This window comes from Chanodichthys erythropterus, chromosome 11, assembly GCF_024489055.1.
Source record: "Chanodichthys erythropterus isolate Z2021 chromosome 11, ASM2448905v1, whole genome shotgun sequence".
Taxonomy (NCBI): domain Eukaryota; kingdom Metazoa; phylum Chordata; class Actinopteri; order Cypriniformes; family Xenocyprididae; genus Chanodichthys; species Chanodichthys erythropterus.
In genome coordinates, this window is record NC_090231.1 from 39,244,365 (window position 1) to 39,268,576 (window position 24,212).

Consider the following 24,212-nt stretch of genomic DNA (forward strand, 5'->3'; position numbering starts at 1 on the left):
GTTTCAAGAGTTTTTTAAGTTTCTGCCAAACTACCCCAGATGTTTATAAAGAAAGACCGCAAGAGAAGCAAAAATAACAGTATTAAAGTGCAAGTCCATACTGTAAGCCAAGCATGCTGTGAGAAAATGTTTCTGAACAGTCAATGTATTATTGTTTCCCTGGACAGATACAGCATTGCCTTTTAATGGACATATTCTCCGATTGTCAAAATGACACAACAAGAAGGCAATAAATCATAATTATAAATAATGCTTACCATCTGAGAACGACTCTTAGGACATCCATTAATATCCTCAATCTTCTCATTTGCTGCGGTATCCGGAAAAAGACAGAAATATAGACAAATTAATTTACAAAAGGAAACAAGTTGGCGGATTTCCTTAGTTGTAAGCCTGAAGTGCAGTATGTCCTTTCTGAGTCTGAGCCGGACAGATTTTTGACCTCTAATGTGGAAACTAGATCCTGCTTGAGCAACTGTGTGGCAGGGCCTGCTGGGATGCGACTGCTTTGGGGCTTTCCTCAGGGTGACTGACTGCTCTCCACCCTGCATCCCGGCGGGCCCAGCCACACCCCCACCCCACCACGGCAGCTGAAACAGGGCCGTTCGCTCACTGCTGACAACTGCACACACGGCTACAATGACAGCTACATGCCTGCAGGAATCACTTTACCTCCTGCGCTGTGGGAAAAATGTGTGGGGAATGTGTAAGATGTCAGGTGAGTAAGCATGGAAGACAGACACATCTGAGACGCCCTGACTCTGTGATTACAGGACAACCATTTGGGTGGCCATCTTTGAAATAATTTCACATAAACATCACAATTTATGTATATTTTTAAATATACTGTACATACATTTTAAATATTTTTAATTCATTATTTTATAATGTTATTTAATTATTATTTTATATAAAATACTAAAGCCACAAGTAAGAATGCATTAATTTCCTTGCATGAAATATCAAAATTCGATATTAAAAAAAATATATATATCAAGGTGGCATCTGCAAACAAACTCTAGACCTCTAAATTTCTTTAAAACATTTTTTTTTAACATAAACCATGAAATTCTTATGAAGTATATACATGAAATACATGAAGTAACATTTAAATACCATGGTATTTTTAGTTGGCTTCAATATGACAATTTGAAATAAAAATAATATATAACATCAAATAAACAGTTGCCATGTATTCTAAATAATGTGTTATTTAATCACTATTTACATGCATACATACACTCTATGTATCATATGTAATTAGAAATATATATATATATATATATATATATATATATAAATATGAAGGTGGCATCTGCAAGCAAATTCTAGACCTCAGAATTCATTCTGAATATCTTATTTTTATCTCATATCTTTCTTTAAAACAAATGACATGTGATGATTCTATATATTTTAAATATCCAAATACTTTTTGTGGCCCCTGTAACTTAGCGTAAGTTATTTAAATATCTTTATTGTCCCCATTCCAGACATTTTCTTATTTTAAAATTTCCTTTTGAAACTTTTGGCCATCAGCTCCCTTTATTATAAAAAAGTAAATATGTGAAGCATGTGATTGGTTGCCTGCAGTATTTGTGTCTGTCAGACCCGGACCGGTCGGGTTTCAGCTTCAATTGGCCAGTGTGTCATATTCCCTTGAGATATAGAAAACACAAGAGGACAAAGTGGGATGACCACAATGATGAGTCATATAACACCGCTTTACCCCAGAACACCATACTTTCTGCTGTTAAGTAACCAAATGCTTTCCGGTTCTTACAAAACAATTTTGGAGGACAGAGGTAAAGAAAAACTCTATTTTTGTGTGTCCATGGGAAGAACTGCAGGGATCAGTTTTCCTACTGAGCACTAGGAAGTATGTAAATAGTATTAAAGCATTAAAAACTCCTATTACAACTGGGTGGATCTACTGCGATAATAAGTAGTCTGCCATGACAGATTTAACAAACTTAAAATATTAGTGACTGAAAGGTAAAAGCATTGCTAATTCATTTTGAAGAATACAAAGACAATAAATAAGTAAATAATAGTTTGAAATGTATTTTAAAATATAATTAAATACATTAAATGTTAGTGAAAAATGCATGTTTTGAAAAAAAAAAAAAGAATTAAATATAAATGCATAAATATATCTGTGATCTTTTTTAATAATTTGATCATGTAATAATCCAATATTATCTCATTTTAGTTTAATAAATCGATACACTGAGCACAATGTGATCAAAATAAATAAATAAAAGAAGCAAACCATCATCCTTTATAATATTTTATAATGTATTCCTAATATAGTTTAATAAATCCAATATTTTTGGTCTAATGAATGCATGCTGAGAGTACTGTTTAAATATAAATGCAGAAACATATAAAAATGTCACATATTATTTATTTATAATACTCTCTGATGTATTCATTTTTAATAATTAGACTGTAACAATGCATTAAGCCTATTATATCTAATCTAGATCGAATTTACAATAGGCCAACTAAAAATCATTTTAAAAAGTAGGCTAATTATTAGTGAGTAAATTATATAATTTTATATATTTAAAAAAAATACTAAAATATCTTATGCAATATATGTACATCTTGCACAGAAAATCTTTGATCAATTATATTTGCCTGTTAGAGAGAGTGAATCGCTCACCGATAACCTGGATGATCTCAGCCAGCAGCACGCCATCGCTCACATCCTGCTGCAGGTCTTTAATCAGGCGTTTGTGTCCCGATTTGGCCAAGTAGTGATTCGCCCAGTCCGTGTAGATCTGTCAAAACGAGAGAGGAGAAACCTCGCTTATAAATCCATCCATCAAAAAAAGTTTCAAACAACTTGTATTCACGACATACACGTAACCGCGGCTCCGCGAAGACTGAGCGCAGCGTCTCTCAGGCTCCGCGCTCTATTCAAATCAACTCCATTGTGCCTTATTCAAGTTATTCAGCACTAATAATGCTCGAATTCTCCCGTCTGACATCACAGAAAAGCCCCTTCACTGGAGCAGGAGGAGGGAGACCCCGAGGGAGCTTAAATTAAACCTCTGAATGGGTTTGAAAGGAGTCATGTGTTGTTTGCTGTCCAAAAACATTCCCGCGTCCCGTCACAAGTTAGGCAAAGCGGAAAACACGTAGTCCGACGAGCATTAAAACGCACAGAGATGCCCAAATCATCACGTTTCTGTGGAAAATAAAGGAAAAGCTTACATGGAACATGTCTTTAGTTGTTGTTAACACGTTCTTTTAGGTGTGCGAATGTTTTTTTTAACACTTCAACATCACAATTTTCAATTAACTAATAATAATAGGCTATATCACATACAACATCACATAAACACCACATTTTACAGTAGGGAGTTGTTTTATTGTTAGATGTGGTGCAGGCTTTACACACAAAGGCCTGGCAGAAGTCAAACACATTCCCACAAGGGGGTTGAAGAGCTTGTGTGGTGTTTTTCATGAGTAAATAAAGACTGGTGGTATTACTGTTACTCATGTGAGGAATCAGCTTCCTAGATGGGAAATAACAGGTGCACCCTTAGTCCCTGTACCATCAAAATAAACACTATCCCTTGAATCACTCGCTAGAGTAATTTCTACTTAAAACAGCATGCAAAGCCCATATAATTACGGGGAGCGATGACCAAAGTCAATGGAGAAATGTACATATCTAGCTCACGCTTTGAAGTTTTGTGGGCTAAGTGAGTCAGATGTAATTAAAGGTGAGGTGAAGACAGTGAAGTGAAGGTAAGGGTAAACATGCCTCCAAGAAACAAAAGACATGAGGAAATTACAGATGACACTTGTCTGTCAGACTGAACCAGGTCACCACCATGTAAACAAGCTTTTCATGTCAAAAGAAATGAGTACCAGTATTGAATCTAGTTCATCTGATAATGATTCCTTTATGGCATTAAGACTATGTTAACAAAATGTCTTAAAGCTGCAGTATAATTTTGATGTTTCACTGGCTGAAAGGATAGTGGTCTTAGATCTTGGCATGTAATTCAAGTGTTCAGTTCCCGATTCCATTGTATTCTTTCTCAGGGATATTTCTTACACATTATTAATTTATTTCACAACTGAAAATATGTAATTACAGTATTAAACACCTTTTCTTAGCCACTGATATGACTGGAATCTTCATTGTGATTTTTACCATATTATATATATATATATATATATATATATACATATTTATTAATACTTTTATTCAACAAGGATGAATGTTAAAAAAAATTCTATTTCAACTTGATGCTGTAATTTTCAACTTTCTATTCATCAGAGAATCCTGAAAAAGAGTATGGTTTCCACAAAAATATTAAGCAGCACTTTTAACTGATAATATTAAAGGGATAGTTCACCCAAAAATGAAAATTTGAAATTTGATGTTTATCTGCTTACCCCCAGGTGACTTTGTTTCTTCAGTAGAACACAAATGATGATTTTTAACTCCAACCGTTGCAGTCTGTCAATCGTATAATGCATGTCAATGGGAACTTCGTCTATAAGACTAAAATTAAACATGCACAGACAAATCCAAATTAAACCCTGCGGCTCGTGACGACACATTGATGCCCTAAGAGACGAAACAATCAGTTTGTGCAAGAAACCGAACAGTATTCATATCATTTTTTTTACCTCTAAAACACTACTATGTCCAACTGCCCTCCACATCCGGTTGGTGAGGTCTGAATGCGCTCTGACAATGGAAGTGATCGCTCACACTCATTGAAATATAAGCGCAAGAGATCACTTCCGGCATCAGAGCGTGTTTTTTGACCTCACTAACCGGATCTGCAGGGCTGTTGGACATAGTGGTGTTTTAGAGGTAAAAAAATATAGAAATACTGTTCGGTTTCTCGCACAAACCCATTGTTTCATGTCTTAGGACATCAATGTGTCGTCACGAGCTGCAGGGTTTAATTTGGATTTGTCTGTGCATGTTTTTTTGAGTCTTATAGATGGTGTTCCCATTGACATGCATTATATGACTGACAGACTGCAATAGTGGGAGTTAAAAATCATCATTTGTGTTCTACTGAAGAAACAAAGTCTCCTACATCTTGGATGCCCTGGGGGTAAGCAGATAAACATCAAATTCTCATTTTTGGGTGAACTATCCCTTTAACAGATGTTTCTTATGCAGCAAATCAGCATATTAGAACGATTTCTAAATTTACATTAATTTACATAAATTACATTTTAAAATATATTGAAAAAGAAAACACTTAGTTTAAATTGTAGTAATATTTCACAATATTACTTTTTTCTTTTTTCTAAATAAATGCAGCCTTGGTGAGCAGAACATTTTAATTAAAAAATTAAAAATCTTACCGACCCAAAAGTATGCATTTTCCTCTATAGTGAAAGTCATTCTCGATTACTAAGAAACCTCCACATACTGTATGCCACCTGAATCAGCACTTACGATGACATTCATGCTGTGAAATAGACTGACCTTTATATTCACTGAGTCACTGAGGCAGGACACTTCAGTCCCACTGATGTAAGAATACTGAGTCAATCCCACACACACAAAAGCAGCACTTAGAAAATCTTCCCCACACAAATCCTGCTTTGTTGTGTGAACATCAAACTAGCATCTATTATTTCTGCACTCTTTTAAGGCTGTTGCTTTGTCCAGCCCACTGTTGACCCGAGTATGAGCTGTTCACCGAGTTCAGATGTGCCTGAGGGGTGGTTTGTCACAGAATAACTCTGGTGCAGGCGAACAGGTGGCTCTTGCACGCATTTGCTGATGAGTGTGTTTAACTACCTGTGTGAGTAAGACGGGGAATATCAAACGGGGGTTCCTGAGTGTGGTAAGTTTTCAACAATTTACCCACAGCTGTCACTTGGACTCAAAGCGGGGAGCTAGAACACTGTTCAACTACAAAGGCTCTCATGTCAAACACTAATAACAGGGCGGCCCGTGTTAGTCACAGACACAGAATTGTTCCCGCAGGCACGAAGGGCAGAAGCTACAGAGCTTACATTCAGGTTCACTAGAGAGGCCTTTAAATAATACGCTACTTTAAAGTAATTATGATAGATCATTTACTGAGGTGAATGTTAGGTCAGCTAACTGCCCTGCTAACTGCTTAGACTAGCATGCATTTCAATAATGATCTTGGCTGTATGGTTTGCTACTAGTTTAACTTGTGGACACTACAATTCAAAAGATTTTATTTAATTATTTAAAAAAAAATATATATAGCAAGGATGAGTATACATTTATCAAAATGACATTTAAGATTTCAAATACTAAATGCTGTTCTTGTGAACGTTCAAAGAATTCTGACAAAAAATCATCAACAATTTACACAAGCAGCACAACTGTTTTCAACACTGACATTAATAATAAATGTTTTTTGAGCAGCAAATCAGCATATTGGAATGATTTCTGAAGGATCATGTGACACTGAAGACTGGAGTAATGATGCTGAAAATTCAGCTTTGCATCATAAGAATATATTACAATAAGATAGTAAAAAGTTATTTTAAATTGTAATGTATATAATGTAAACGCATTTGGTGAGCATAATAAATCTTTCATATTTGAAAACATTTTAGAAACTGCATTTGAAAAATCAATAAATAAATTAGCTGAATTATGAATAATACCTTCAAAACATGCACTTTCTACCTGATCTGACCCCCAAACATTACTTTCATCTTTAAAATCCAATATTTTCTTGTTGATTCAATCCTATCAGGTAGTTTTACTGGAGGATTAACTTGATGTTAAAGACAAGTATTTGTTTTTCTTTTGAATAACATATCAATGAGACCAGAAAGACTTACTATTAGTATAATATTTAAGTAAATATACCATTGAAAGGATATAGAACTTGACCAGTCGAGTGAATATACTTTGTGCTTTTAATATTCCACTGACCTGGCTGAAATGTATTAATTTTAGGTGCAACCTCTATTCCTAAAATTAAAGCTAATCTTAACCTCAGTCAACCACAAACATCTTAAAAGACCTTCAGCTCAGCTTGCAGTAAATTGCGCAGTAAGTCTGGACAGTATCTACCTGCTGCACGAGTGTAAATATATCCCCTGCTGACTGCCTACAGATATCAGCAGGAATGGTCTGCTCTCCACAGCAGTGAGGTCTTACCGTTTTGTAGTGATCGCAGGACGACCTGCTGTGGCGTCTCTCTGGGATGTACATCCTCACGTTCAGAACCATTATGCTTTCACAGGTGAAGCGCGCTCATAAACACTGAAAAGCCCAGAGATGCCCTGCGACATTCACGGCTGTAATCAAGTCAGTGATGTGTGTGTGTGTGGGGGGGGGGGATAATTTTAGCTGTGAAATGCATTCTGGAGCATCGTCAAGAGACTATTGCTTAAGATATACCTCTATGTGTCACACGTAGTGTCAAATGCTGAGGTAGAGACATCTCCGATTTTTACTTCTTCAAAAAAACCAAACAAAACAAAAAAACATTCCAGTTAAAATTTAATATAAACACACCTTTGAATGGAAACATAGCTATGGTAACCAAGATTAATGCTTCTTTTTCTGCTTCAGTCACTAAAGACACATCTAGCTGATGTTGGGCTCTAAAGGTTTACTGTTATCAAGTCTTTTTCACACACACATACAGAATGTATATGTACACAAACATATGCAAACACACATGCACATCAGCTCCACATGCACAGAGAAAAACAGAGTATGTGGGAGGTCTGGTGGCTACTCGAGAGGTGGTGACAACAACCAAGAATGTGTGTTGGGGTGGTGAGAAGGGTGACGGATGGCCCACAACCCCCTTCTGCACCACATCCCCCCTCAAAACCAAACATAACGCTCAACAAGATTCAAAGGCAAAGATCCTGCCAAGTGCTAGATCATACAAGACCTTCGAATCAAGACCTGCAAAGTTTACACAAACACACGCATGCAACTCACTTACTAAATATAAATAGGCTGACCAGCAGCCCATTCTCACATTCATAAATGTTGGTCTTCATCTTAAGTCTAAAAATGTAAATTATGTAATCAATTACTCAACCTCATGTCATTCCAAACCTGAAAGATTTTCGTTAATCTTTGGAACACAATGTATTTTTAATGAAATCTGAGAAGTTTCTTTCCCTTCACTGACAGTCCATGCAACTACCAGTTTGACGCTTCAAAAAGTTCATAAAGAGATCGTAAAACTAATCCAAATGAATTGAGCTGTTTTTTGATAAAATTTAATTTAGGTTATTATTCACATATGAACATTGATCAACAAACATAAACAGAAGCTCAACCGTACTTTGACGTGCAAGAACAAACCTCTTTGGTTCTTGTGGAAGTTCAAATGTGCTGCGTAAAAGTAGGATGAACCTCACTGGTTCTTGCAGAAGCTCATATGTGTTGCGTAACACTAGAATGAACCTCATTGGTTCTTGCGGAAGTTCAAATGTGCTGCGTAAAAGTAAGATGAACCTCACTGGTTCTTGCAGAAGCTCATATGTGTTGCGTAACACTAGAATGAACCTCATTGGTTCTTGCGGAAGTTCAAATGTGCTGCGTAAAAGTAGAATGAATCTCACTGGTTCTTGCAGAAGCTCAAATGTGCTGCGTAAAAGTAAGATGAACCTCACTGGTTCTTGCAGAAGCTCATATGTGTTGCGTAACACTAGAATGAACCTCATTGGTTCTTGTGGAAGTTCAAATGTGCTGCGTAAAAGTAGAATGAACCTCACTGGTTCTTGCAGAAGCTCAAATGTGCTGCGTAACACTAGAATGAACCTCATTGGTTCTTGTGGAAGTTCAAATGTGCTGCGTAAAAGTAGAATGAATCTCACTGGTTCTTGCAGAAGCTCAAATGTGCTGCGTAACACTAGAATGAACCTCACTGGTTCTTGTGGAAGTTCAAATGTGCTGCGTAAAAGTAAGATGAACCTCACTGGTTCTTGCAGAAGCTCATATGTGTTGCGTAACACTAGAATGAACCTCATTGGTTCTTGTGGAAGTTCAAATGTGCTGCGTAAAAGTAGAATGAATCTCACTGGTTCTTGCAGAAGCTCAAATGTGCTGCGTAACACTAGAATGAACCTCATTGGTTCTTGTGGAAGTTCAAATGTGCTGCGTAAAAGTAAGATGAACCTCACTGGTTCTTGCAGAAGCTCATATGTGTTGCGTAACACTAGAATGAACCTCATTGGTTCTTGCGGAAGTTCAAATGTGCTGCGTAAAAGTAAGATGAACCTCACTGGTTCTTGCAGAAGCTCATATGTGTTGCGTAACACTAGAATGAACCTCATTGGTTCTTGTGGAAGTTCAAATGTGCTGCGTAAAAGTAAGATGAACCTCACTGGTTCTTGCAGAAGCTCAAATGTGCTGCGTAACACAAGAATTAACCTCATTGGTTCTTGCGGAAGTTCAAATGTGCTGCGTAAAAGTAGAATGAACCTCACTGGTTCTTGCAGAAGCTCAAATGTGCTGCGTAACACTAGAATGAACCTCATTGGTTCTTGCAGAAGCTCAAATGTGCTGCGTAACACTAGAATGAACCTCATTGGTTCTTGCAGAAGCTCAAATGTGCTGCGTAACACTAGAATGAACCTCATTGGTTCTTGCAGAAGCTCAAATGTGCTGCGTAACACTAGAATGAACCTCATTGGTTCTTGCAGAAGCTCAAATGTGCTGCGTAACACTAGAATGAACCTCATTGGTTCTTGCGGAAGTTCAAATGTGCTGCGTAAAAGTAGAATGAACCTCACTGGTTCTTGCAGAGGCTCATATGTGTTGCATAACACTAGAATGAACCTCATTGGTTCTTGCGGAAGTTCAAATGTGCTGCGTAAAAGTAGAATGAACCTCACTGGTTCTTGCAGAAGCTCAAATGTGCTGCGTAACACACGAATGAACCTCATTGGTTCTTGTGGAAGTTCAAATGTGCTGCGTAACACTAGAATGAACCTCATTGGTTCTTGTGGAAGTTCAAATGTGCTGCGTAACACTAGAATGAACCTCATTGGTTCTTGTGGAAGTTCAAATGTGCTGCGTAACACACGAATGAACCTCATTGGTTCTTGTGGAAGTTCAAATGTGCTGCGTAACACTAGAATGAACCTCATTGGTTCTTGTGGAAGTTCAAATGTGCTGCGTAACACTAGAATGAACCTCATTGGTTCTTGTGGAAGATCAAACGTGCTTCAGAAAATGTAGACGGAACTGTTCAATTCATATGGATTAGTTTTACAATCTCTTTATGAACTTTCTGAAGAGTCTAAGTGTCATTTGTGTAGCTGTCAGTGGAGGGACAGAAATCTCTCAGAATCTCTTAATTTGTGATCTGAAGATGCACAAAAGTCTTACAAGTTTGGAATGACATGAGGGCGAGTAAATGACAGAATTTTCATTTTTGGGTGAACTAACTCTTTAAGAACAGCATTAAGTAGATATGATCTCGTACAAAATCCCTTTTACCCTATAGTAAAATACGAAGTTAAGCCACTCTTCTCTCCTGCCATCTGTGTTGTGTCAGTCTGGTTCTGATCTGGTGCAGCAGTGGTGTAAAGTGAGTAATTCTCCTCTGGAGTGTCTTGATTAGAGCTCTAATCTAATAACGCACACGGCCAGACACACAGATCACAGATGCTTCATTTATTTATGCTGCTCTACTCTAACCGGCCTACAAATTCAATTTCTAAAGCAAATGTATTCTTTCCTTCAGCTGAGCTTTCCGGGTCATTCCAACTTGACCTTATTGTTCATTATCTTGCAGTAAAGAGGCTCCACTTGCTGATGTACCAATAGATCTTGCTATTTCATCAAGAGCTATCTATCTGAAATCCTTGTGTATATATATATATATATATATATATATATATTTATATATATATTTATATATATATATATATATATATATATATCCTTGATTATTCTTAAATAAAATTAAATACAATTGTTCAAAATTTTGGGATCAGTAACCCAGCTAATAAAAATATGTTCTAAGAACATCTGCTACAGTAATTAAGTTATGGAAACGTTATTTCTGAATGTTCTCCAGAATGTCAAAATGGAAACAATCCATTTTGACATTTTACAAATGCACAAGAGGCTTCTTTTAAAAATATCAAATCATTTTAATGACGCCAAACTTTTGAACCTTTTTTTTTTTCTTTCCATGTGCCATTGACAAATTTTGTGATGAATTGTTTCAGGACATTTTGGCCAGACCACAAACATGATTAAGTTATTTATCAGTTCTACTAAAATACATGTATTCGATGTAATAATTCAAGATACATGGTGAAATAATGAACTGCTTTCCTGAGAGCTGCCCAGTGGATTGGAGGACACATAAAGACCCCTGTGGTTCATGAAGGTGAGGTGTGGACAGTAGTGAAAGTGAACGAGCAGTGATTGATTCTTGAGGTCAATGGGAGTCAAGCTGAGGTGGAGAGTGTAATCAATTATGACATCATGGTAACAGAGAGCGCCCCTTTCATTTGGCTGATGCGCATGCATTAAATACATAATTTGAAGTGGAAATGCTTACTGTAATCAGAATAAATAAAAAATATAGATTGACTAAATCTTGACCTCTTCCTATACTGTATTTTCCTCTCAGTTATACTGTACTGCACAATAAAGACAAAAAAGCAAAAATGGACAAATTATAGTAAATTAAATAATTTAAAAAAATAGCCTTCACAAGTGGATTTTGTATTACATTGTGGTCAGAGGATTGATGCTGCATATTAATCACACATTGTTGTTGTGTGTCAGTTGTGTATAAAGCCGTTAAAGTACAAAGCAATGTTAGGCTTTATCCATAACTAGGACAGTCATTGTTACTAGGCTGAATAGATCTATTACCCAAGGCAGATGGAAAACCGCTCAGGAGAGATGTTCATATGGGAAAATAATCTCCACCTCTTTGCTTTTGTACTGCTTATTAGCGTTGTGTTAATGGGGTCCTAAATGCTTTTTCACATTATAAAACTTCCTTTGTAATGTTGCATAATGTTGCTGTTTGAGCATGAAAAAGGTCTGCAAAGTTACAAAGTCACCTGGCCTGGTTGAATTGAGTCAAAGTCCCTTTCAAGGAAAGTCTGTTCACTCATTGGCCATATTTGTAACACCTCCGGGCAGCTATGGGGGAATCCTAAAATCTCAAAAACTGCTTGGCGAACTCACAATTAAATAACATATTTCAAATCAGCAACAAAATCTGACATTAATTGTCCCATAAATGCTGTTTCTTATACTCAAATACCATTAAAAAAAGCTTATTTTTTTCAGGCTAGACAAGCCAATGCGCATATGCAGTCCTAAGCACGAGTCTCAGGTTTCAATGGGAACCGGATTCCTCTAACCTTAGCTGCAGTGACGCATCACTATATCGATCAGCGATTGGCTCTTTTACTTAGAAGGCGGGATGTATTCCACCATATTGCGCATTGCAGTTTCAGAACCATATTTCTATATCTATAGTCTTTGGTTGAGCTAGTGTGTTGAAACTCGCTGTTATGGTAAGGGGCGTGACATTCACAAAACACACTGGAAGCGGCTGACCAATCACAACACACTGGTCCAGTCGACCAATCAGAGCACAATGTGCTTTTTGGCTTCATAGAGTCTAGACTTAAAGGAACTAAACAGTGTTACTGACAGACTGGGAAGAGAGGTGCTGCAACAATGTAAAATATGTGAAAATGATGATTTCTGAACATTCAAGCATGAAAACTTGAATGAAAACCCCAAAAACAAAATCATGACTTTGCAAAAGAACATAATAGGTCCTCTTGAAAATCTGCTAGATTATTCAGAAGTGCATATTATTCAAAATAGTTGTGTGATTAAAACAAGAGAATGTGAAATAGACCAAAATAATCATATATTTACAGTTAAATAAGAAACACACACAGGGTCAAACAGATACGGCCATGATCACAGATCTTTTCCCCCCTAAATGATCAGAAAGAAACTGCACAATTAAAGTTTCTCATTCAGACAGACAGGGAAATAAAGAAACACACACTATTATAAACTGAGCACCCCAGACAAAGAAGCACAGTCCATTTACCCACATGACAACTCAAAAAGACGTATTTCATCAAATTTAGTCACACACACTGGATGCTTTTGTAAATGCAGCAAAAGGTCTGTCCTTAGTTTTCTCATGCCCCGCTCTCTGCATCTCTGCCGTGACCCCGAAACCGTAATTATACTCCCTGCGTGACCTAAAAGTGCCCTGCTTTTAAGTGTTTTCCCTCAGCCTGTGATCAGATTTCGGCATAGTTAAATTAGCCATCCTCTCACCCATCAGGGAAAGGAAACCTCAATTCCTGGAGGAGAATGGACCATTTTAGACAGTTACCACACAAAAGCATGAAGATGACAGAGGAAAAAGACATGCCTCTCAGTCAGAGAGATGGCAGAAATAAAAGCTGCCCAATTTAAAGTGTGCTAACCTCTGCTAGGCAACATAAAGTATCATATTAGTGTTTTAAAAATGACATTTAATAGATTGTTAGCACAGTCATAAAAGCTGGATGGTAACCTTAATTTATACTAGTGATGTGTGGTTCCCAACCAAGTACTTTGAACAATTCTTTTTAGGGGTGCAAGTCACATTATTTCATTTCAGCAAAACAATCGTGTTTGTATCGGCTAATATTGGATATTTAAAGGATTAGTTCACTTTCAAATAAAAATTTCCTGATAATTTACTCACCCCCATGTCATCCAAGATGTTCATGTCTTTCTTTCTTCAGTTGAAAAGAAATTAAGGTTTTTGATGAAAACATTCCAGAATTTTTCTCCATATAGTGGACTTCAATGGAGCCCAAACGGTTGAAGGTCAAAATTACAGTTTACAGCGATCTCAGGCGAGAAATAAGGGTCTTATCTAGAGAAACCATTCCTCATTTTCTATATATATATTTTTTTTTTAATTTTTTTTAACCATAAAAGCTCATCTTGAACTAGCTCTCTTCTTCTCTGTTTGAATTCCAGCAGTGTAGACACTGCTAAGTGTATTACTGCCCTCCTCAGGTCAAAGTTTGAACTAAATTGTCATATACAATATGCTAGTGCATGTATATAACAATTAGTTCAAGCTTTGACCTGTGGAGGGCAGTAATACACTTAGCAACATCTACACTGCTGGAATTCATTTACATTTACATTTACATTTATGCATTTGGCAGATGCTTTTATCCAAAGCGACTTACATTGCATTATACTATACATTTGTATCTGAGTATGTGTATGTAGTATTTTCAAATAGAGAAGAAGAAGAGAGCTAGTTCAAGATGAGCATTTATGGTTAAAAAAGTGTCATTACACTATATTCAGCACAAACTACGCTACAATAATATGTGAGGAACATGTATGTAACATGTTTGTGTTTTTGAAGGAATAATGTTTATGCATGGTTATTGAAAAAACAAAAAACTTAAGTCACTGAAATAAGGCCAAAAAAAGTATATTAAATCTGTGTTCACAAGACTTCTGGGTATTGGAGGTTGTAGACTAGAGTTTTTGCTTAAGAATTATGTAAAAATTATGATGACTACTCTTTCATATAAAACAATAGAGATATTTAAATTTTGTAAGACACTTTTTGTCAAGAAACACAGTTTGCGAGGAGGCGTGAATCTGCATAAATAATGGGCCATTTACACCTGAGAAGACAAAAGAATCACATAATAATGACCTGAAATGACTTGCATATTAATGAGGCCTTTCAGCCAGGCAGGCTGTGAAAAAAACCCTCTGTAATCATGTCTCAGCTCATCATAAACAGCAATACTGTGAAATATTATTGCAATTTAAAATAATGGTATTCTATTATATTCTTTAAAATATAATGTATTTCTGTGATGCAAAGTGTCTGAACAATTATGTTACCTCTATGGCATTTCATATAGGCTTTTAGCCTAAAGGCATGCACATTTGGAGAAATATTGATGGATTCTTATATATTTATGTCAATTTTCTATACTGAGAAGTAATATTTATTGTCATCAATATGAGTGCTGGATACTGTGTTTTTAATTCATACTTGTAGCCGGAGGGCGCTCTCTGTGCATATTTAGTCCACAAATTATTCTAATGAAGAAGAGGACATTTCAGGAATGGTCTTTTCAATTCATACTTGCAGCTGGAGGGCGCTCTCTGTACACCTTTAGGCCACAAATTCATATAAAAATGAAAAGGAACTAGGAACTAACGGCATGTCTTCTAAAGATCGCTAACCTTGGCTTTACCATCCAAATAAACACTTTTCAAGACAATAAACACACGATTGAAACGATGAATGCATGTATTGACTCAGAATTTGCGTCTGAATAGCGCTGGCTCTGTGGGCCTGGCCGCATTAGCGGGTAATGAGCTGAATCTTGGACTTCTGACATGGCTCTCTTTTCATACAGATTACATAAACACAGAATGTTTGTTTTCGATTTGACTTGCACGATTTAAAACCTGACATTTCAATGTTTCTTTAGACGTAAGTGTCATTTTTTTTGTCATTAGTATTAATAAGTTACAGTTCATTTTCTGAGAACTATCAATTGGACTTCGTTCAGAGGGAGAGGAGAGATCACGCATCGTGTTAGTTTTCTTTATTTTACAAAAAGCACAACATTGTGTTTTTACACAAATACACAAATAAAAGAAGACATTCTATAGTTTCAATTGATATATTACTTATGTCTCTATGACAAAAAATGACAGAGTATTTTAAGTCTGTTTTGCTGCAATGTGAAAAAAATCCTACAAAATGCGCCGACGCATTTTCAGACCTCAGGGAGTTAAAGTCCTCTATATGGAGAAAAATCCTGGAATGTTTTCATCAAAAACCTTAATTTCTTTTCGACTGAAGAAAGAAAGACATGAACATATTGGATGACATGGGGGTGAGTAAATTATCAGGAAAATTTTAATTTGAAAGTGAACTAATCCTTTAACTGTGGATACTTGTTCACAACTATTTTTACATCCTCTAGTGCTAATTTACAGCATTAGCACTAGATTATGGAAAAGATGTAACAATATTTCTTGAAGAGCACTTAATAAAACACTTTCTCATCAACTATTAATCTCAAAATGATTATCTATATTTCATACAGTAAATAATATATTGTTATTATTTATACACTTATTCAGAATCATTACACTACAAAAAAAAAAAACATAACTAAAAATGCCCCACAGGAAATGAATCAAATACATTAAAACAAACCACCTGAATATTCTTATTCCATAAACTGAACCTAAACTCCATCCAAAATTGAATGCGAGATATTCCTACTTGATAACTCCAATTTCTTAATGTTATAGCTTGTATTTTCATATGAATGATTCAGTTGCATTTCTATTCTGTATGGTTATGTTGCATTATTTTAGTTAGGAAACTTTATATTCCAACTTTTTTCACTTAATAGCAGATCATTTCAGCATTGTTAAAGGGAAATTTCACTCAAAAAATTGCTCCTTCATTTACACCTTCATGTCGCTCCAAACCTGTATGAATTCCTTTCTTCTCTTTCTTCTGCTTAATACAAAATAAGACATTTTGAAGAATGTTGGTAACCAGAAAGTTGATGGTAGCCACTGACTTCCATAATAGGAAAAAAAAAAAAAAATACAATGGAAGTCACTGGCTACAGTCAACTGTCTGGCTGCCAACATTCTTTAAAATACCTTTTGTGTTCAGCAGAAGACAGAAACTCATACATGTTTGGAACAACATGTGTGTGAGTAAATGATGGCATATATAAATGTTGACATAAATGATTAATTTATTATAATAATAAAATAAAAAATTAAGTTAAAATTAGAACACACAAGTAGAGTCCACACATGTTTTGCTTGAGTGTCTTTCCGAGCACCACAAGCACTTCAAGTGGCTTTGGCCTTGTGCTAACATGACAAGCTCCAAGAGCAGCTCTTGACTGCTGAGATGTCTGTGGTTTGGAGATGAAAGCGCGAGAATTAGATTCATGTGAGCGCCGCCAAACGCGACCTCTGGGACTGAGAGTTCAGTTGGGATTAAGAGCCACATTCAGACCAAACAGAAAGCAGGAAATGTTTCAGCGTTCGCACAAGTGCTGCTTTCAAGATCAAGAACTCGACACGTTTCTCCAATGAGGGCTCAGAATGTTCAGCGCCATCTGCGCAAAACCAGAACGCACCACTTGATGACACTCGAGCTGTGGTTCTCAAAATAAACAGTTCACTTTTAGTTTCAACATATTCACACAAACTGTCATCTGCAGGGACAGGGCTACGAGACGCATCCAGGCTGTACTGAAGGAACATCAGCTTGAACAGACGGGTTTATGTGGGACTGTTTCTCAGCAGGACACTAAACAACATTAACTACTCCTCACCTTCAACCAGCAGACAGCTGTCTGCTCAGCCTGTGCTGTATGAATAAGTGATCTGACAGAACGTTCCCTCCTGCTCTGCTGAAATATGAATAATAATATTTGTAGACTTTTGCTTCACAATGTCTCAGAGTGCTATAACCTCTTCATGACTTCCATTATACCAGTGTATTGATAGAGTATTAGTTCAGGTAGAGCAGTTTACAGGCAGATAAAAAGACACATCAGAGTAGCTCAGCAGTTAGCATGTGATTCAGATGGTCTGTTAGACTGGGTAAACCCAGCCTGATCTGCCAGCGATTTGATTTCGCCCGGCAACTCAGTCTGGAAACCTGTACATTCATTTCTACTGCTTCTGTTACATTTTTGCGGGAACCAATCACAGACTGGCTTATCCACCTTGCTCGCTATTGGCGGGTATAACACGATGACGATAGAGAAGCGACGGCAAGCACGACCATCAACCCAATTCCTTTTAAACTCTCAACAATGCTGAATGACTTCTTTAGTCTTGCAAACAAATTGCTCGAGTGGGTGTAAATACCACTCACTTTCATGTTTTTTTTAAAAAAATTTATTTTGCACAACCTGCAAAAATCGTTCGATGCCATTGCTGCTTCTGCAAAACGCTGATCAATGCTACAAACCAATACAAACTAAACCTGTCTGGAGTTTTCGCGTCGCTCTGCAAAGTACGTCACCCGTATCGTTGATCTAATTGGTTGAAGGACTATCCAATTGCGTGAATAATGCTCGTTGATCATGCCTCTTGTGCAGTAGGAAATACATACAGACTCCCCAGACCAATGTTCAATTTTAAATTGAGCTTGGTCTGGTGATAGCCAGACAAATGGTCTGTGGTTCTCAGGTGGGAAATAAAGATACAAATCCAGATTACATCATGTCCTGATCCAGTTCCCTTACAACAGGGTTTTCCAAACTGGGGATTGTAAGGGAACTTCAGTGGGCTTGTGAGATGATGAAAAGATAATAATTAATGAAATCACAGAAATGTAAAATTAGAATAAATCATTTTAAAATAAAAATCTAAATAAAACACTTGCTAAAAATAAACATGCTAAATTTAGGCTCAAAGATAAATTGTATATTAAAATATTGTATTTGTTTACCTGAACGTCATGTGACCAGGGCTTGACATACCATGAGGAAAAACTTCCATATAGATATTTTTAATATTATCTCATAATTTGCATGTATATTAGGCTGCTGTCACTTTAAGACCTGGTGCACGGATCCATTATACTGCTACACATGCGTTTCCTTTCTCAACTGTTTATGTTCACTTAAACCAGCATTTTGACATTATTTTGTGTGTATTTGACTGTTTAAGCGCTATAAACAGCAAAAAGAACTCATTTTAGTACTGAGAGGTACTGAGAGGTTTAGTACTGGCTTTATGTGTACTTTGGGTGTGAGCACAAAATCTGTGGGAAAGAGTAAAATTACATGCAATATGCTTAATCCCACACTGAAATTCAAGTCCTGAAACACCAGCAATATTCATCTGGAGCAAATGAAACAAGTGATTAAGGGGAGGAGGGTTTGTGTGTCAACTCACTGTCGGAGAGATGAGAGAGAAAGCGCATTGGATGTGTTTCAGATATTTCAGTATCGATATGTATCGAAAAATCAATATTTTTGACAACATTACATTGCACTTAATTCATTATTTCAAATGCCTTTTTAAAAGACTATAATTGAAAAATGTATATATTATATATAAAATTCAAAGTGGCTAGGAGGAGTGACTGCGTTACACACTGCTGAAATCCACCTGCATTTGGCGGGTTGGTGGGTATTAATGTCAAGCCCTGCATGTCACTATTAAAAGTACCATGGTACAGTGGTCACTTACAAAAAAGTACCATGTTTTGTTTTTGGTTTTTTTGGGTGGGATGGACGAGTACCATAGAATATGATATTTGTACTATGGATTAATATAAATACCATGGTACATGAATTGCAAGTACGATAGTATGACTGTGGTGGTACCATGGTACAATAACGGTATCAAATAGCACTACTATGGCACTTGTCATGGTATTTACATACACTAGTACTCCAGAATGCAATGACAGCATGTCTAAAAACATGGCATATACTATGTCCCAAAACCTATGTAAACACATTGGATTATCATGTAAAAAAATATTGTTTAGTGTTCTTCCGGTTCATTCTCAAAGTGGCAAAAAGCCCCAAACAGTAATTGAAAAAGGCTGTGTTTGATATTGATGTTGAACTGGCCCAAAGTCATGGGTTCGATTCCCAAGAAAAATACATAAAAAAGGCTTTGGGCAAATGTAAATAAATAAATGTTGAAATAATAATACTGTAAAAATGAGCAGTTAAAGGAAAGGTGAAAGAAAAGTGAAAGAAAAAATAGAGCTAATTTAGGAATCTCTGCCCTCTGAGGTCAATGTCGATAGTAAATCAGGTGCTCTTTTTAAAAATCTCCCATATTGCAATTCACATAATAGTTCATAAGGTCTTAAAAATCAATAAACAATGAAGAGGTTAAATAACTAAAGTGAAAGTCTTGGATGTGGTCATTTTAATTTGCACAAATGGAACATACCGCAGAGTATATGAAATGAAGTCTGAATTAGATTGGACATCACTAATTAAAAGTAGCCGAGATGTGTATCTCACTCTCCTTTGGGTTTGAAAAGCCACAGAGACCAGGATATTTAAACGTCCAATGATGAAGTTAATGAACGAATGCAAAGTGCTTTGATTCTTTCATTTCGTGGTGTCACTGCAATATTCACTGCTGATATTATCCTGTCACGCTGACACGTTTCAGCTTCCATTGCTTCCCTTCCTTCTCTCACACACATCTGACCTTAAACATATTCAGTGCACTGCCACTTGTGCTGGGCTCCACATGTAATACATAATTAAACAGCTCCCCTTATCACCTCATCTCCAGACAAGCAATAAGGCGGCCTGCCTTTGTGGCTTTGACGTGCAGAGGATAAGACCAGGACACAAGCTAGAGAAAAGACTACGTTGGGTGTGCAGGGGAAAAAGGGTTCATAAAGGGAAAATATGAAGGGTGTTTTCAGAAATAAAACTGTTTTCTTCATAAGCTGAACTGTTGCCTTATTATTGCCTGTCAGATAGTCTAACATAAACTCTGTATCATAGCAAATAAAAATGAAAACTCTGCATCATAACCAACAACAACATTACGTGATTCTGAACAAGTATTAAATCCAAAATAAGCAAAACCTTGCAGTCTAGGTTTTCTGGTAATGAAAACATGATATGCAACAACAAACAAGAGCTTAATATAAAGTCATGAATCCCAAATGCATTAAAAACATGGTTAAACATCAAAAAAACATGGTTAAATCTGGTGAGACAAAATATGACCAGAAGCAAAGAAATATTTTACAAAAACAAAGACCTACAAGAAGTATATTAAGTCACTGGAAATATGCAAAACATGCAAAAATGGCAAAACGTTTTTTCAACCCAAGCACAATGTTTGCATATGAAATGCACGGTTTGCAAAGGGTCAGATTGAAAGATTCAAATAACTAAAAAACAATCTAAACAACATAAACATATTAATAAAATAATGCAAAAATTAATAAAAAATAAATATATAAATAAAATAATAATAAAATAAAAATATTGTTATAAGTAGTGCATCAAGTGCAAGTGACTTTTTACTAAACTTTTAACGTTTTATTTTTACCATTTTTATTATTATTTTTATTTATATTGCTGTTTTTTTATTTTATTTAATTTTATTTTCATATATATATATATATATATATATATATATATATTTTTTTTTTTTTTTTTTTTATTTATTTATTTTATTATTTTTTTTTTAATACATAAATAATGGTTTTCTGGTGCAACAAAAAGTTTACATCGAAACTTGAATGAAAAGCAAATCAAAAGTCTACCCAACAGCTACTCAAGCTCACAACCAAAGGAAGTATTTTACCAGTTTCATGCTGTGATTGTTTTGATTCCAGCGCCACAGCATCACACTCATCTTCCTCTACCCTTTATCTTCCTCACTTCACCTGCCGGCGGTCCAGATACACAGATCCCATTTACAATCCAACAGAGCAGGAGAGCAGCATCCATCACAGAGAGAGGTTTAGAGAAGGTGATGAAAGGTCTGATTGAGAAAGAAGAATGATAGATCCATGCAAAAGGAAGTTCAAATGAACCAGGTTTGAATTCAGGAGGGTGAAGAAGAGTTTGAGAAGACTGATGGAGTGGATGGTGGTACCAGAGATTGAGAGAAAGAGAAAGTGAAGCAGACAGAGCTCTCACCGCTAATGCTGTGCCATGCTGAGGGCAGCTGCCTCCGGTCTGAAACACACACCAGCCAGTGCTCACATGAGCCAAACCAAACAGCTGAAGGGGGTGGGGAGGAGAGACCAGCTGGATAGGCAGTCCTCCGTCAGCAGTGGATGGGGGAATCCCTCTTTACCTCCCCCACACGACCCCTCCATTACACCCTTTCCCTCCAAACATGCATCCATCCCTCCACTGAAAGGTCCTGGCAGACCACCGTTTATCAATTAAAACTATTAACCAACTCACAATCATCAACAAGTGAACTCAAATGCATCACCTAAACACATTATCTTTCTGATATAATCTTTAGCTCTATGAAGCTTCTTCAAATATGTCATCAATAATTTAACGGAATTAAACAGAAGTTGTGAATTGCGTTAGTCTTCCTTATTGTGATGTAAATACGAGTAAAAAGGCTTTTCGAACAAGAAAAACTGTAGGGCGGGACTTGATTTTGTCCATCAGGAATTGATTGGATGGTTGTGGTTTGCTATTTGTCGATCTCATGTGAGTGACAGGTTGTCCTGCCCTGGCGCCAGTAAACAATATTCCATAAAAAATAAGTACTGTCAGTTTTGATTTCATGGTAACTTTAAAGATCAGAATCTGTTCATTAACAATTACAGATTTTTTTAAAAAAATATACAGTACAGTGCAAAAGTCTTCAGCCACCACCAGCTTTGTTGTTTTAGCAATGTTTTAATGACCATCCATATTTATTTTTCAGTCTCTTTATTATGATAAAAAATACAGGAATATGTACACAAAATGTAAAACAAATTCTGAAAAAAATGGCAAAAATCAGTATTTAGTGCGACCTTCTGGACCTTACAGTTTCTCAAAGAAGAAACTGAGAAACTCTGATTTTGAACATTTTCTTGGCCTTCCAGTTTAGGTTTAAGAGAGTCGGTTCCTGCTATTGCTCAAGTCTAAGGGTCACTAAATACTTGCCACTTTAGTTTTTTTTTCCAGATTTTTTTTTTATGTAGTTTTTTAATACTACATACAAATTTACTGTATTTTCTGGTTATATTCTAATAAAGAGACTGATAAATAATTATATATGGTCATTATATCATTGTTAAAACAACATCTAATGGTGCCTAAGACTTTTGTGCAGTACTGTACATTTTAAGAAACAATATATATTGTTATATATTTATATAAATCATTTCTCATAAATGAACAATATAATTAAACTCAACAGTTTTCTAATCACAATTTAATGTTTCTAATTTTCAACTAAACAACATGTCATTTGTCAATTGTCAGTCTGATTAGTGAGTCTTTTTGACTGATTCATTGAAAAGAATTGGTTCATTTATACACAAATCAAAAAACACTGGCCAAACAATAGAATGATGTGCTGTCTATGTCTATGTCTATGAAGTATCACTTTGTATTATTGTGTGTTGCCAGTCAGCACTGGCAAAATGCAAACTTTCTAAAACCGTTAACAGAACCAAACATAATAAAAATCTTTTGGTTCCAGAACATAGAAGACAGAACTTAAAAGATTTTCATCCATACAATGAAAGTCAATGAAAGTCAACATTAATTGCTTAGACATTGTTCAAAATATCTTATTTTGTTTTACACAGAAAAAATCCATTAAAATATGATATTTTCTCTGTATTATAAGATATAATGGTACTGACTTACAAGTACTGGTATTACTAGTGTTGCCTTTTAGGCCCCGTTTACACTAGTGAAGCAGAGCCTGTTTTAGAAAGTTGCGTTTCAGTATAAACGGACCAAAACAGAGACTTTTGAAAACGATGGCGCGGCTGCCCGCATCAGAGATTATATATTACAGGGAGATGAGAGGGTCTGTATCTCTTACCATTGGAGAAAGCGTAACGGCTAGCTTAATCACGTGCGGCACCTCTCAGCCTATAGTTTAATGGTCTCCTTCCCTGTGTACCGCCACAGCCGGAGCGTTAGCATTAGCCGTTACGCTTTTTTGGCTAAAGGTTGCAGGCTTGCCTTCCAGTGGCTTTGCCCATGTTCACTTTGCGTATCCTTTGCGACCGTGTAAACAAAAACATGGACACTGAACTGCAATCTTTGCTGGCTTTGTTGTCATATTTAGCAGACATTGTGCAGTTAAACTCTGCTATTTTTTTAATACTGCAGCTACCTACATGCACAAGAGGCAACTGTTTACACTTGTACGCGCATGCCTAGTGTGCATGAATGGTCATGTGACATGCGTTTTCAGTCGTGTAGTATAGACAGAGATAGTTTCTGAAACGCTGTTGAAACGCCAGTGTAGACAAGGATCATTTTCATTTTAAAACGCCATTTTAAAACAAAAACGCACTAGTGTAAATGGGGCCTTACTTACAAGTACATACTTTATAAGTATGCAAATTGGTTCAGCTTAAGGTGAAATGTGCTAAGCAGAAAATAAAACTTCTAAATCCTAGATATTTAACAAACACATAAGCAATACAAGTATAACTACTAGAGTAGTATATACTGTATACTACACA

The 24,212-nt window shown here is 36.2% G+C and overlaps 1 protein-coding gene across 11 annotated transcripts in view; it reads right to left on the reverse strand.

Moving 5' to 3' along the window:
• The window catches only part of nav2a (neuron navigator 2a), a 180,218-nt gene that overhangs the window by 78,711 nt on the left and 77,295 nt on the right, over positions 1-24,212 (reverse strand). For 9 of the 11 annotated variants that reach the window (XM_067399762.1, XM_067399760.1, XM_067399755.1 and 6 more), the window contains exons 2-3: positions 2,666-2,783; positions 258-310 (exon numbers count right to left, since the gene is read on the reverse strand). In XM_067399762.1, the coding sequence (XP_067255863.1) occupies positions 258-260 (3 nt within the window). In that variant the 5' untranslated portion in view covers positions 261-310; positions 2,666-2,783. Of the gene's footprint in view, positions 1-257; positions 311-2,665; positions 2,784-2,865; positions 2,989-7,141; positions 7,281-24,212 lie in introns of those variants that run through there. The other 2 variants (XM_067399761.1, XM_067399763.1) reach the window with 2 other exon arrangements.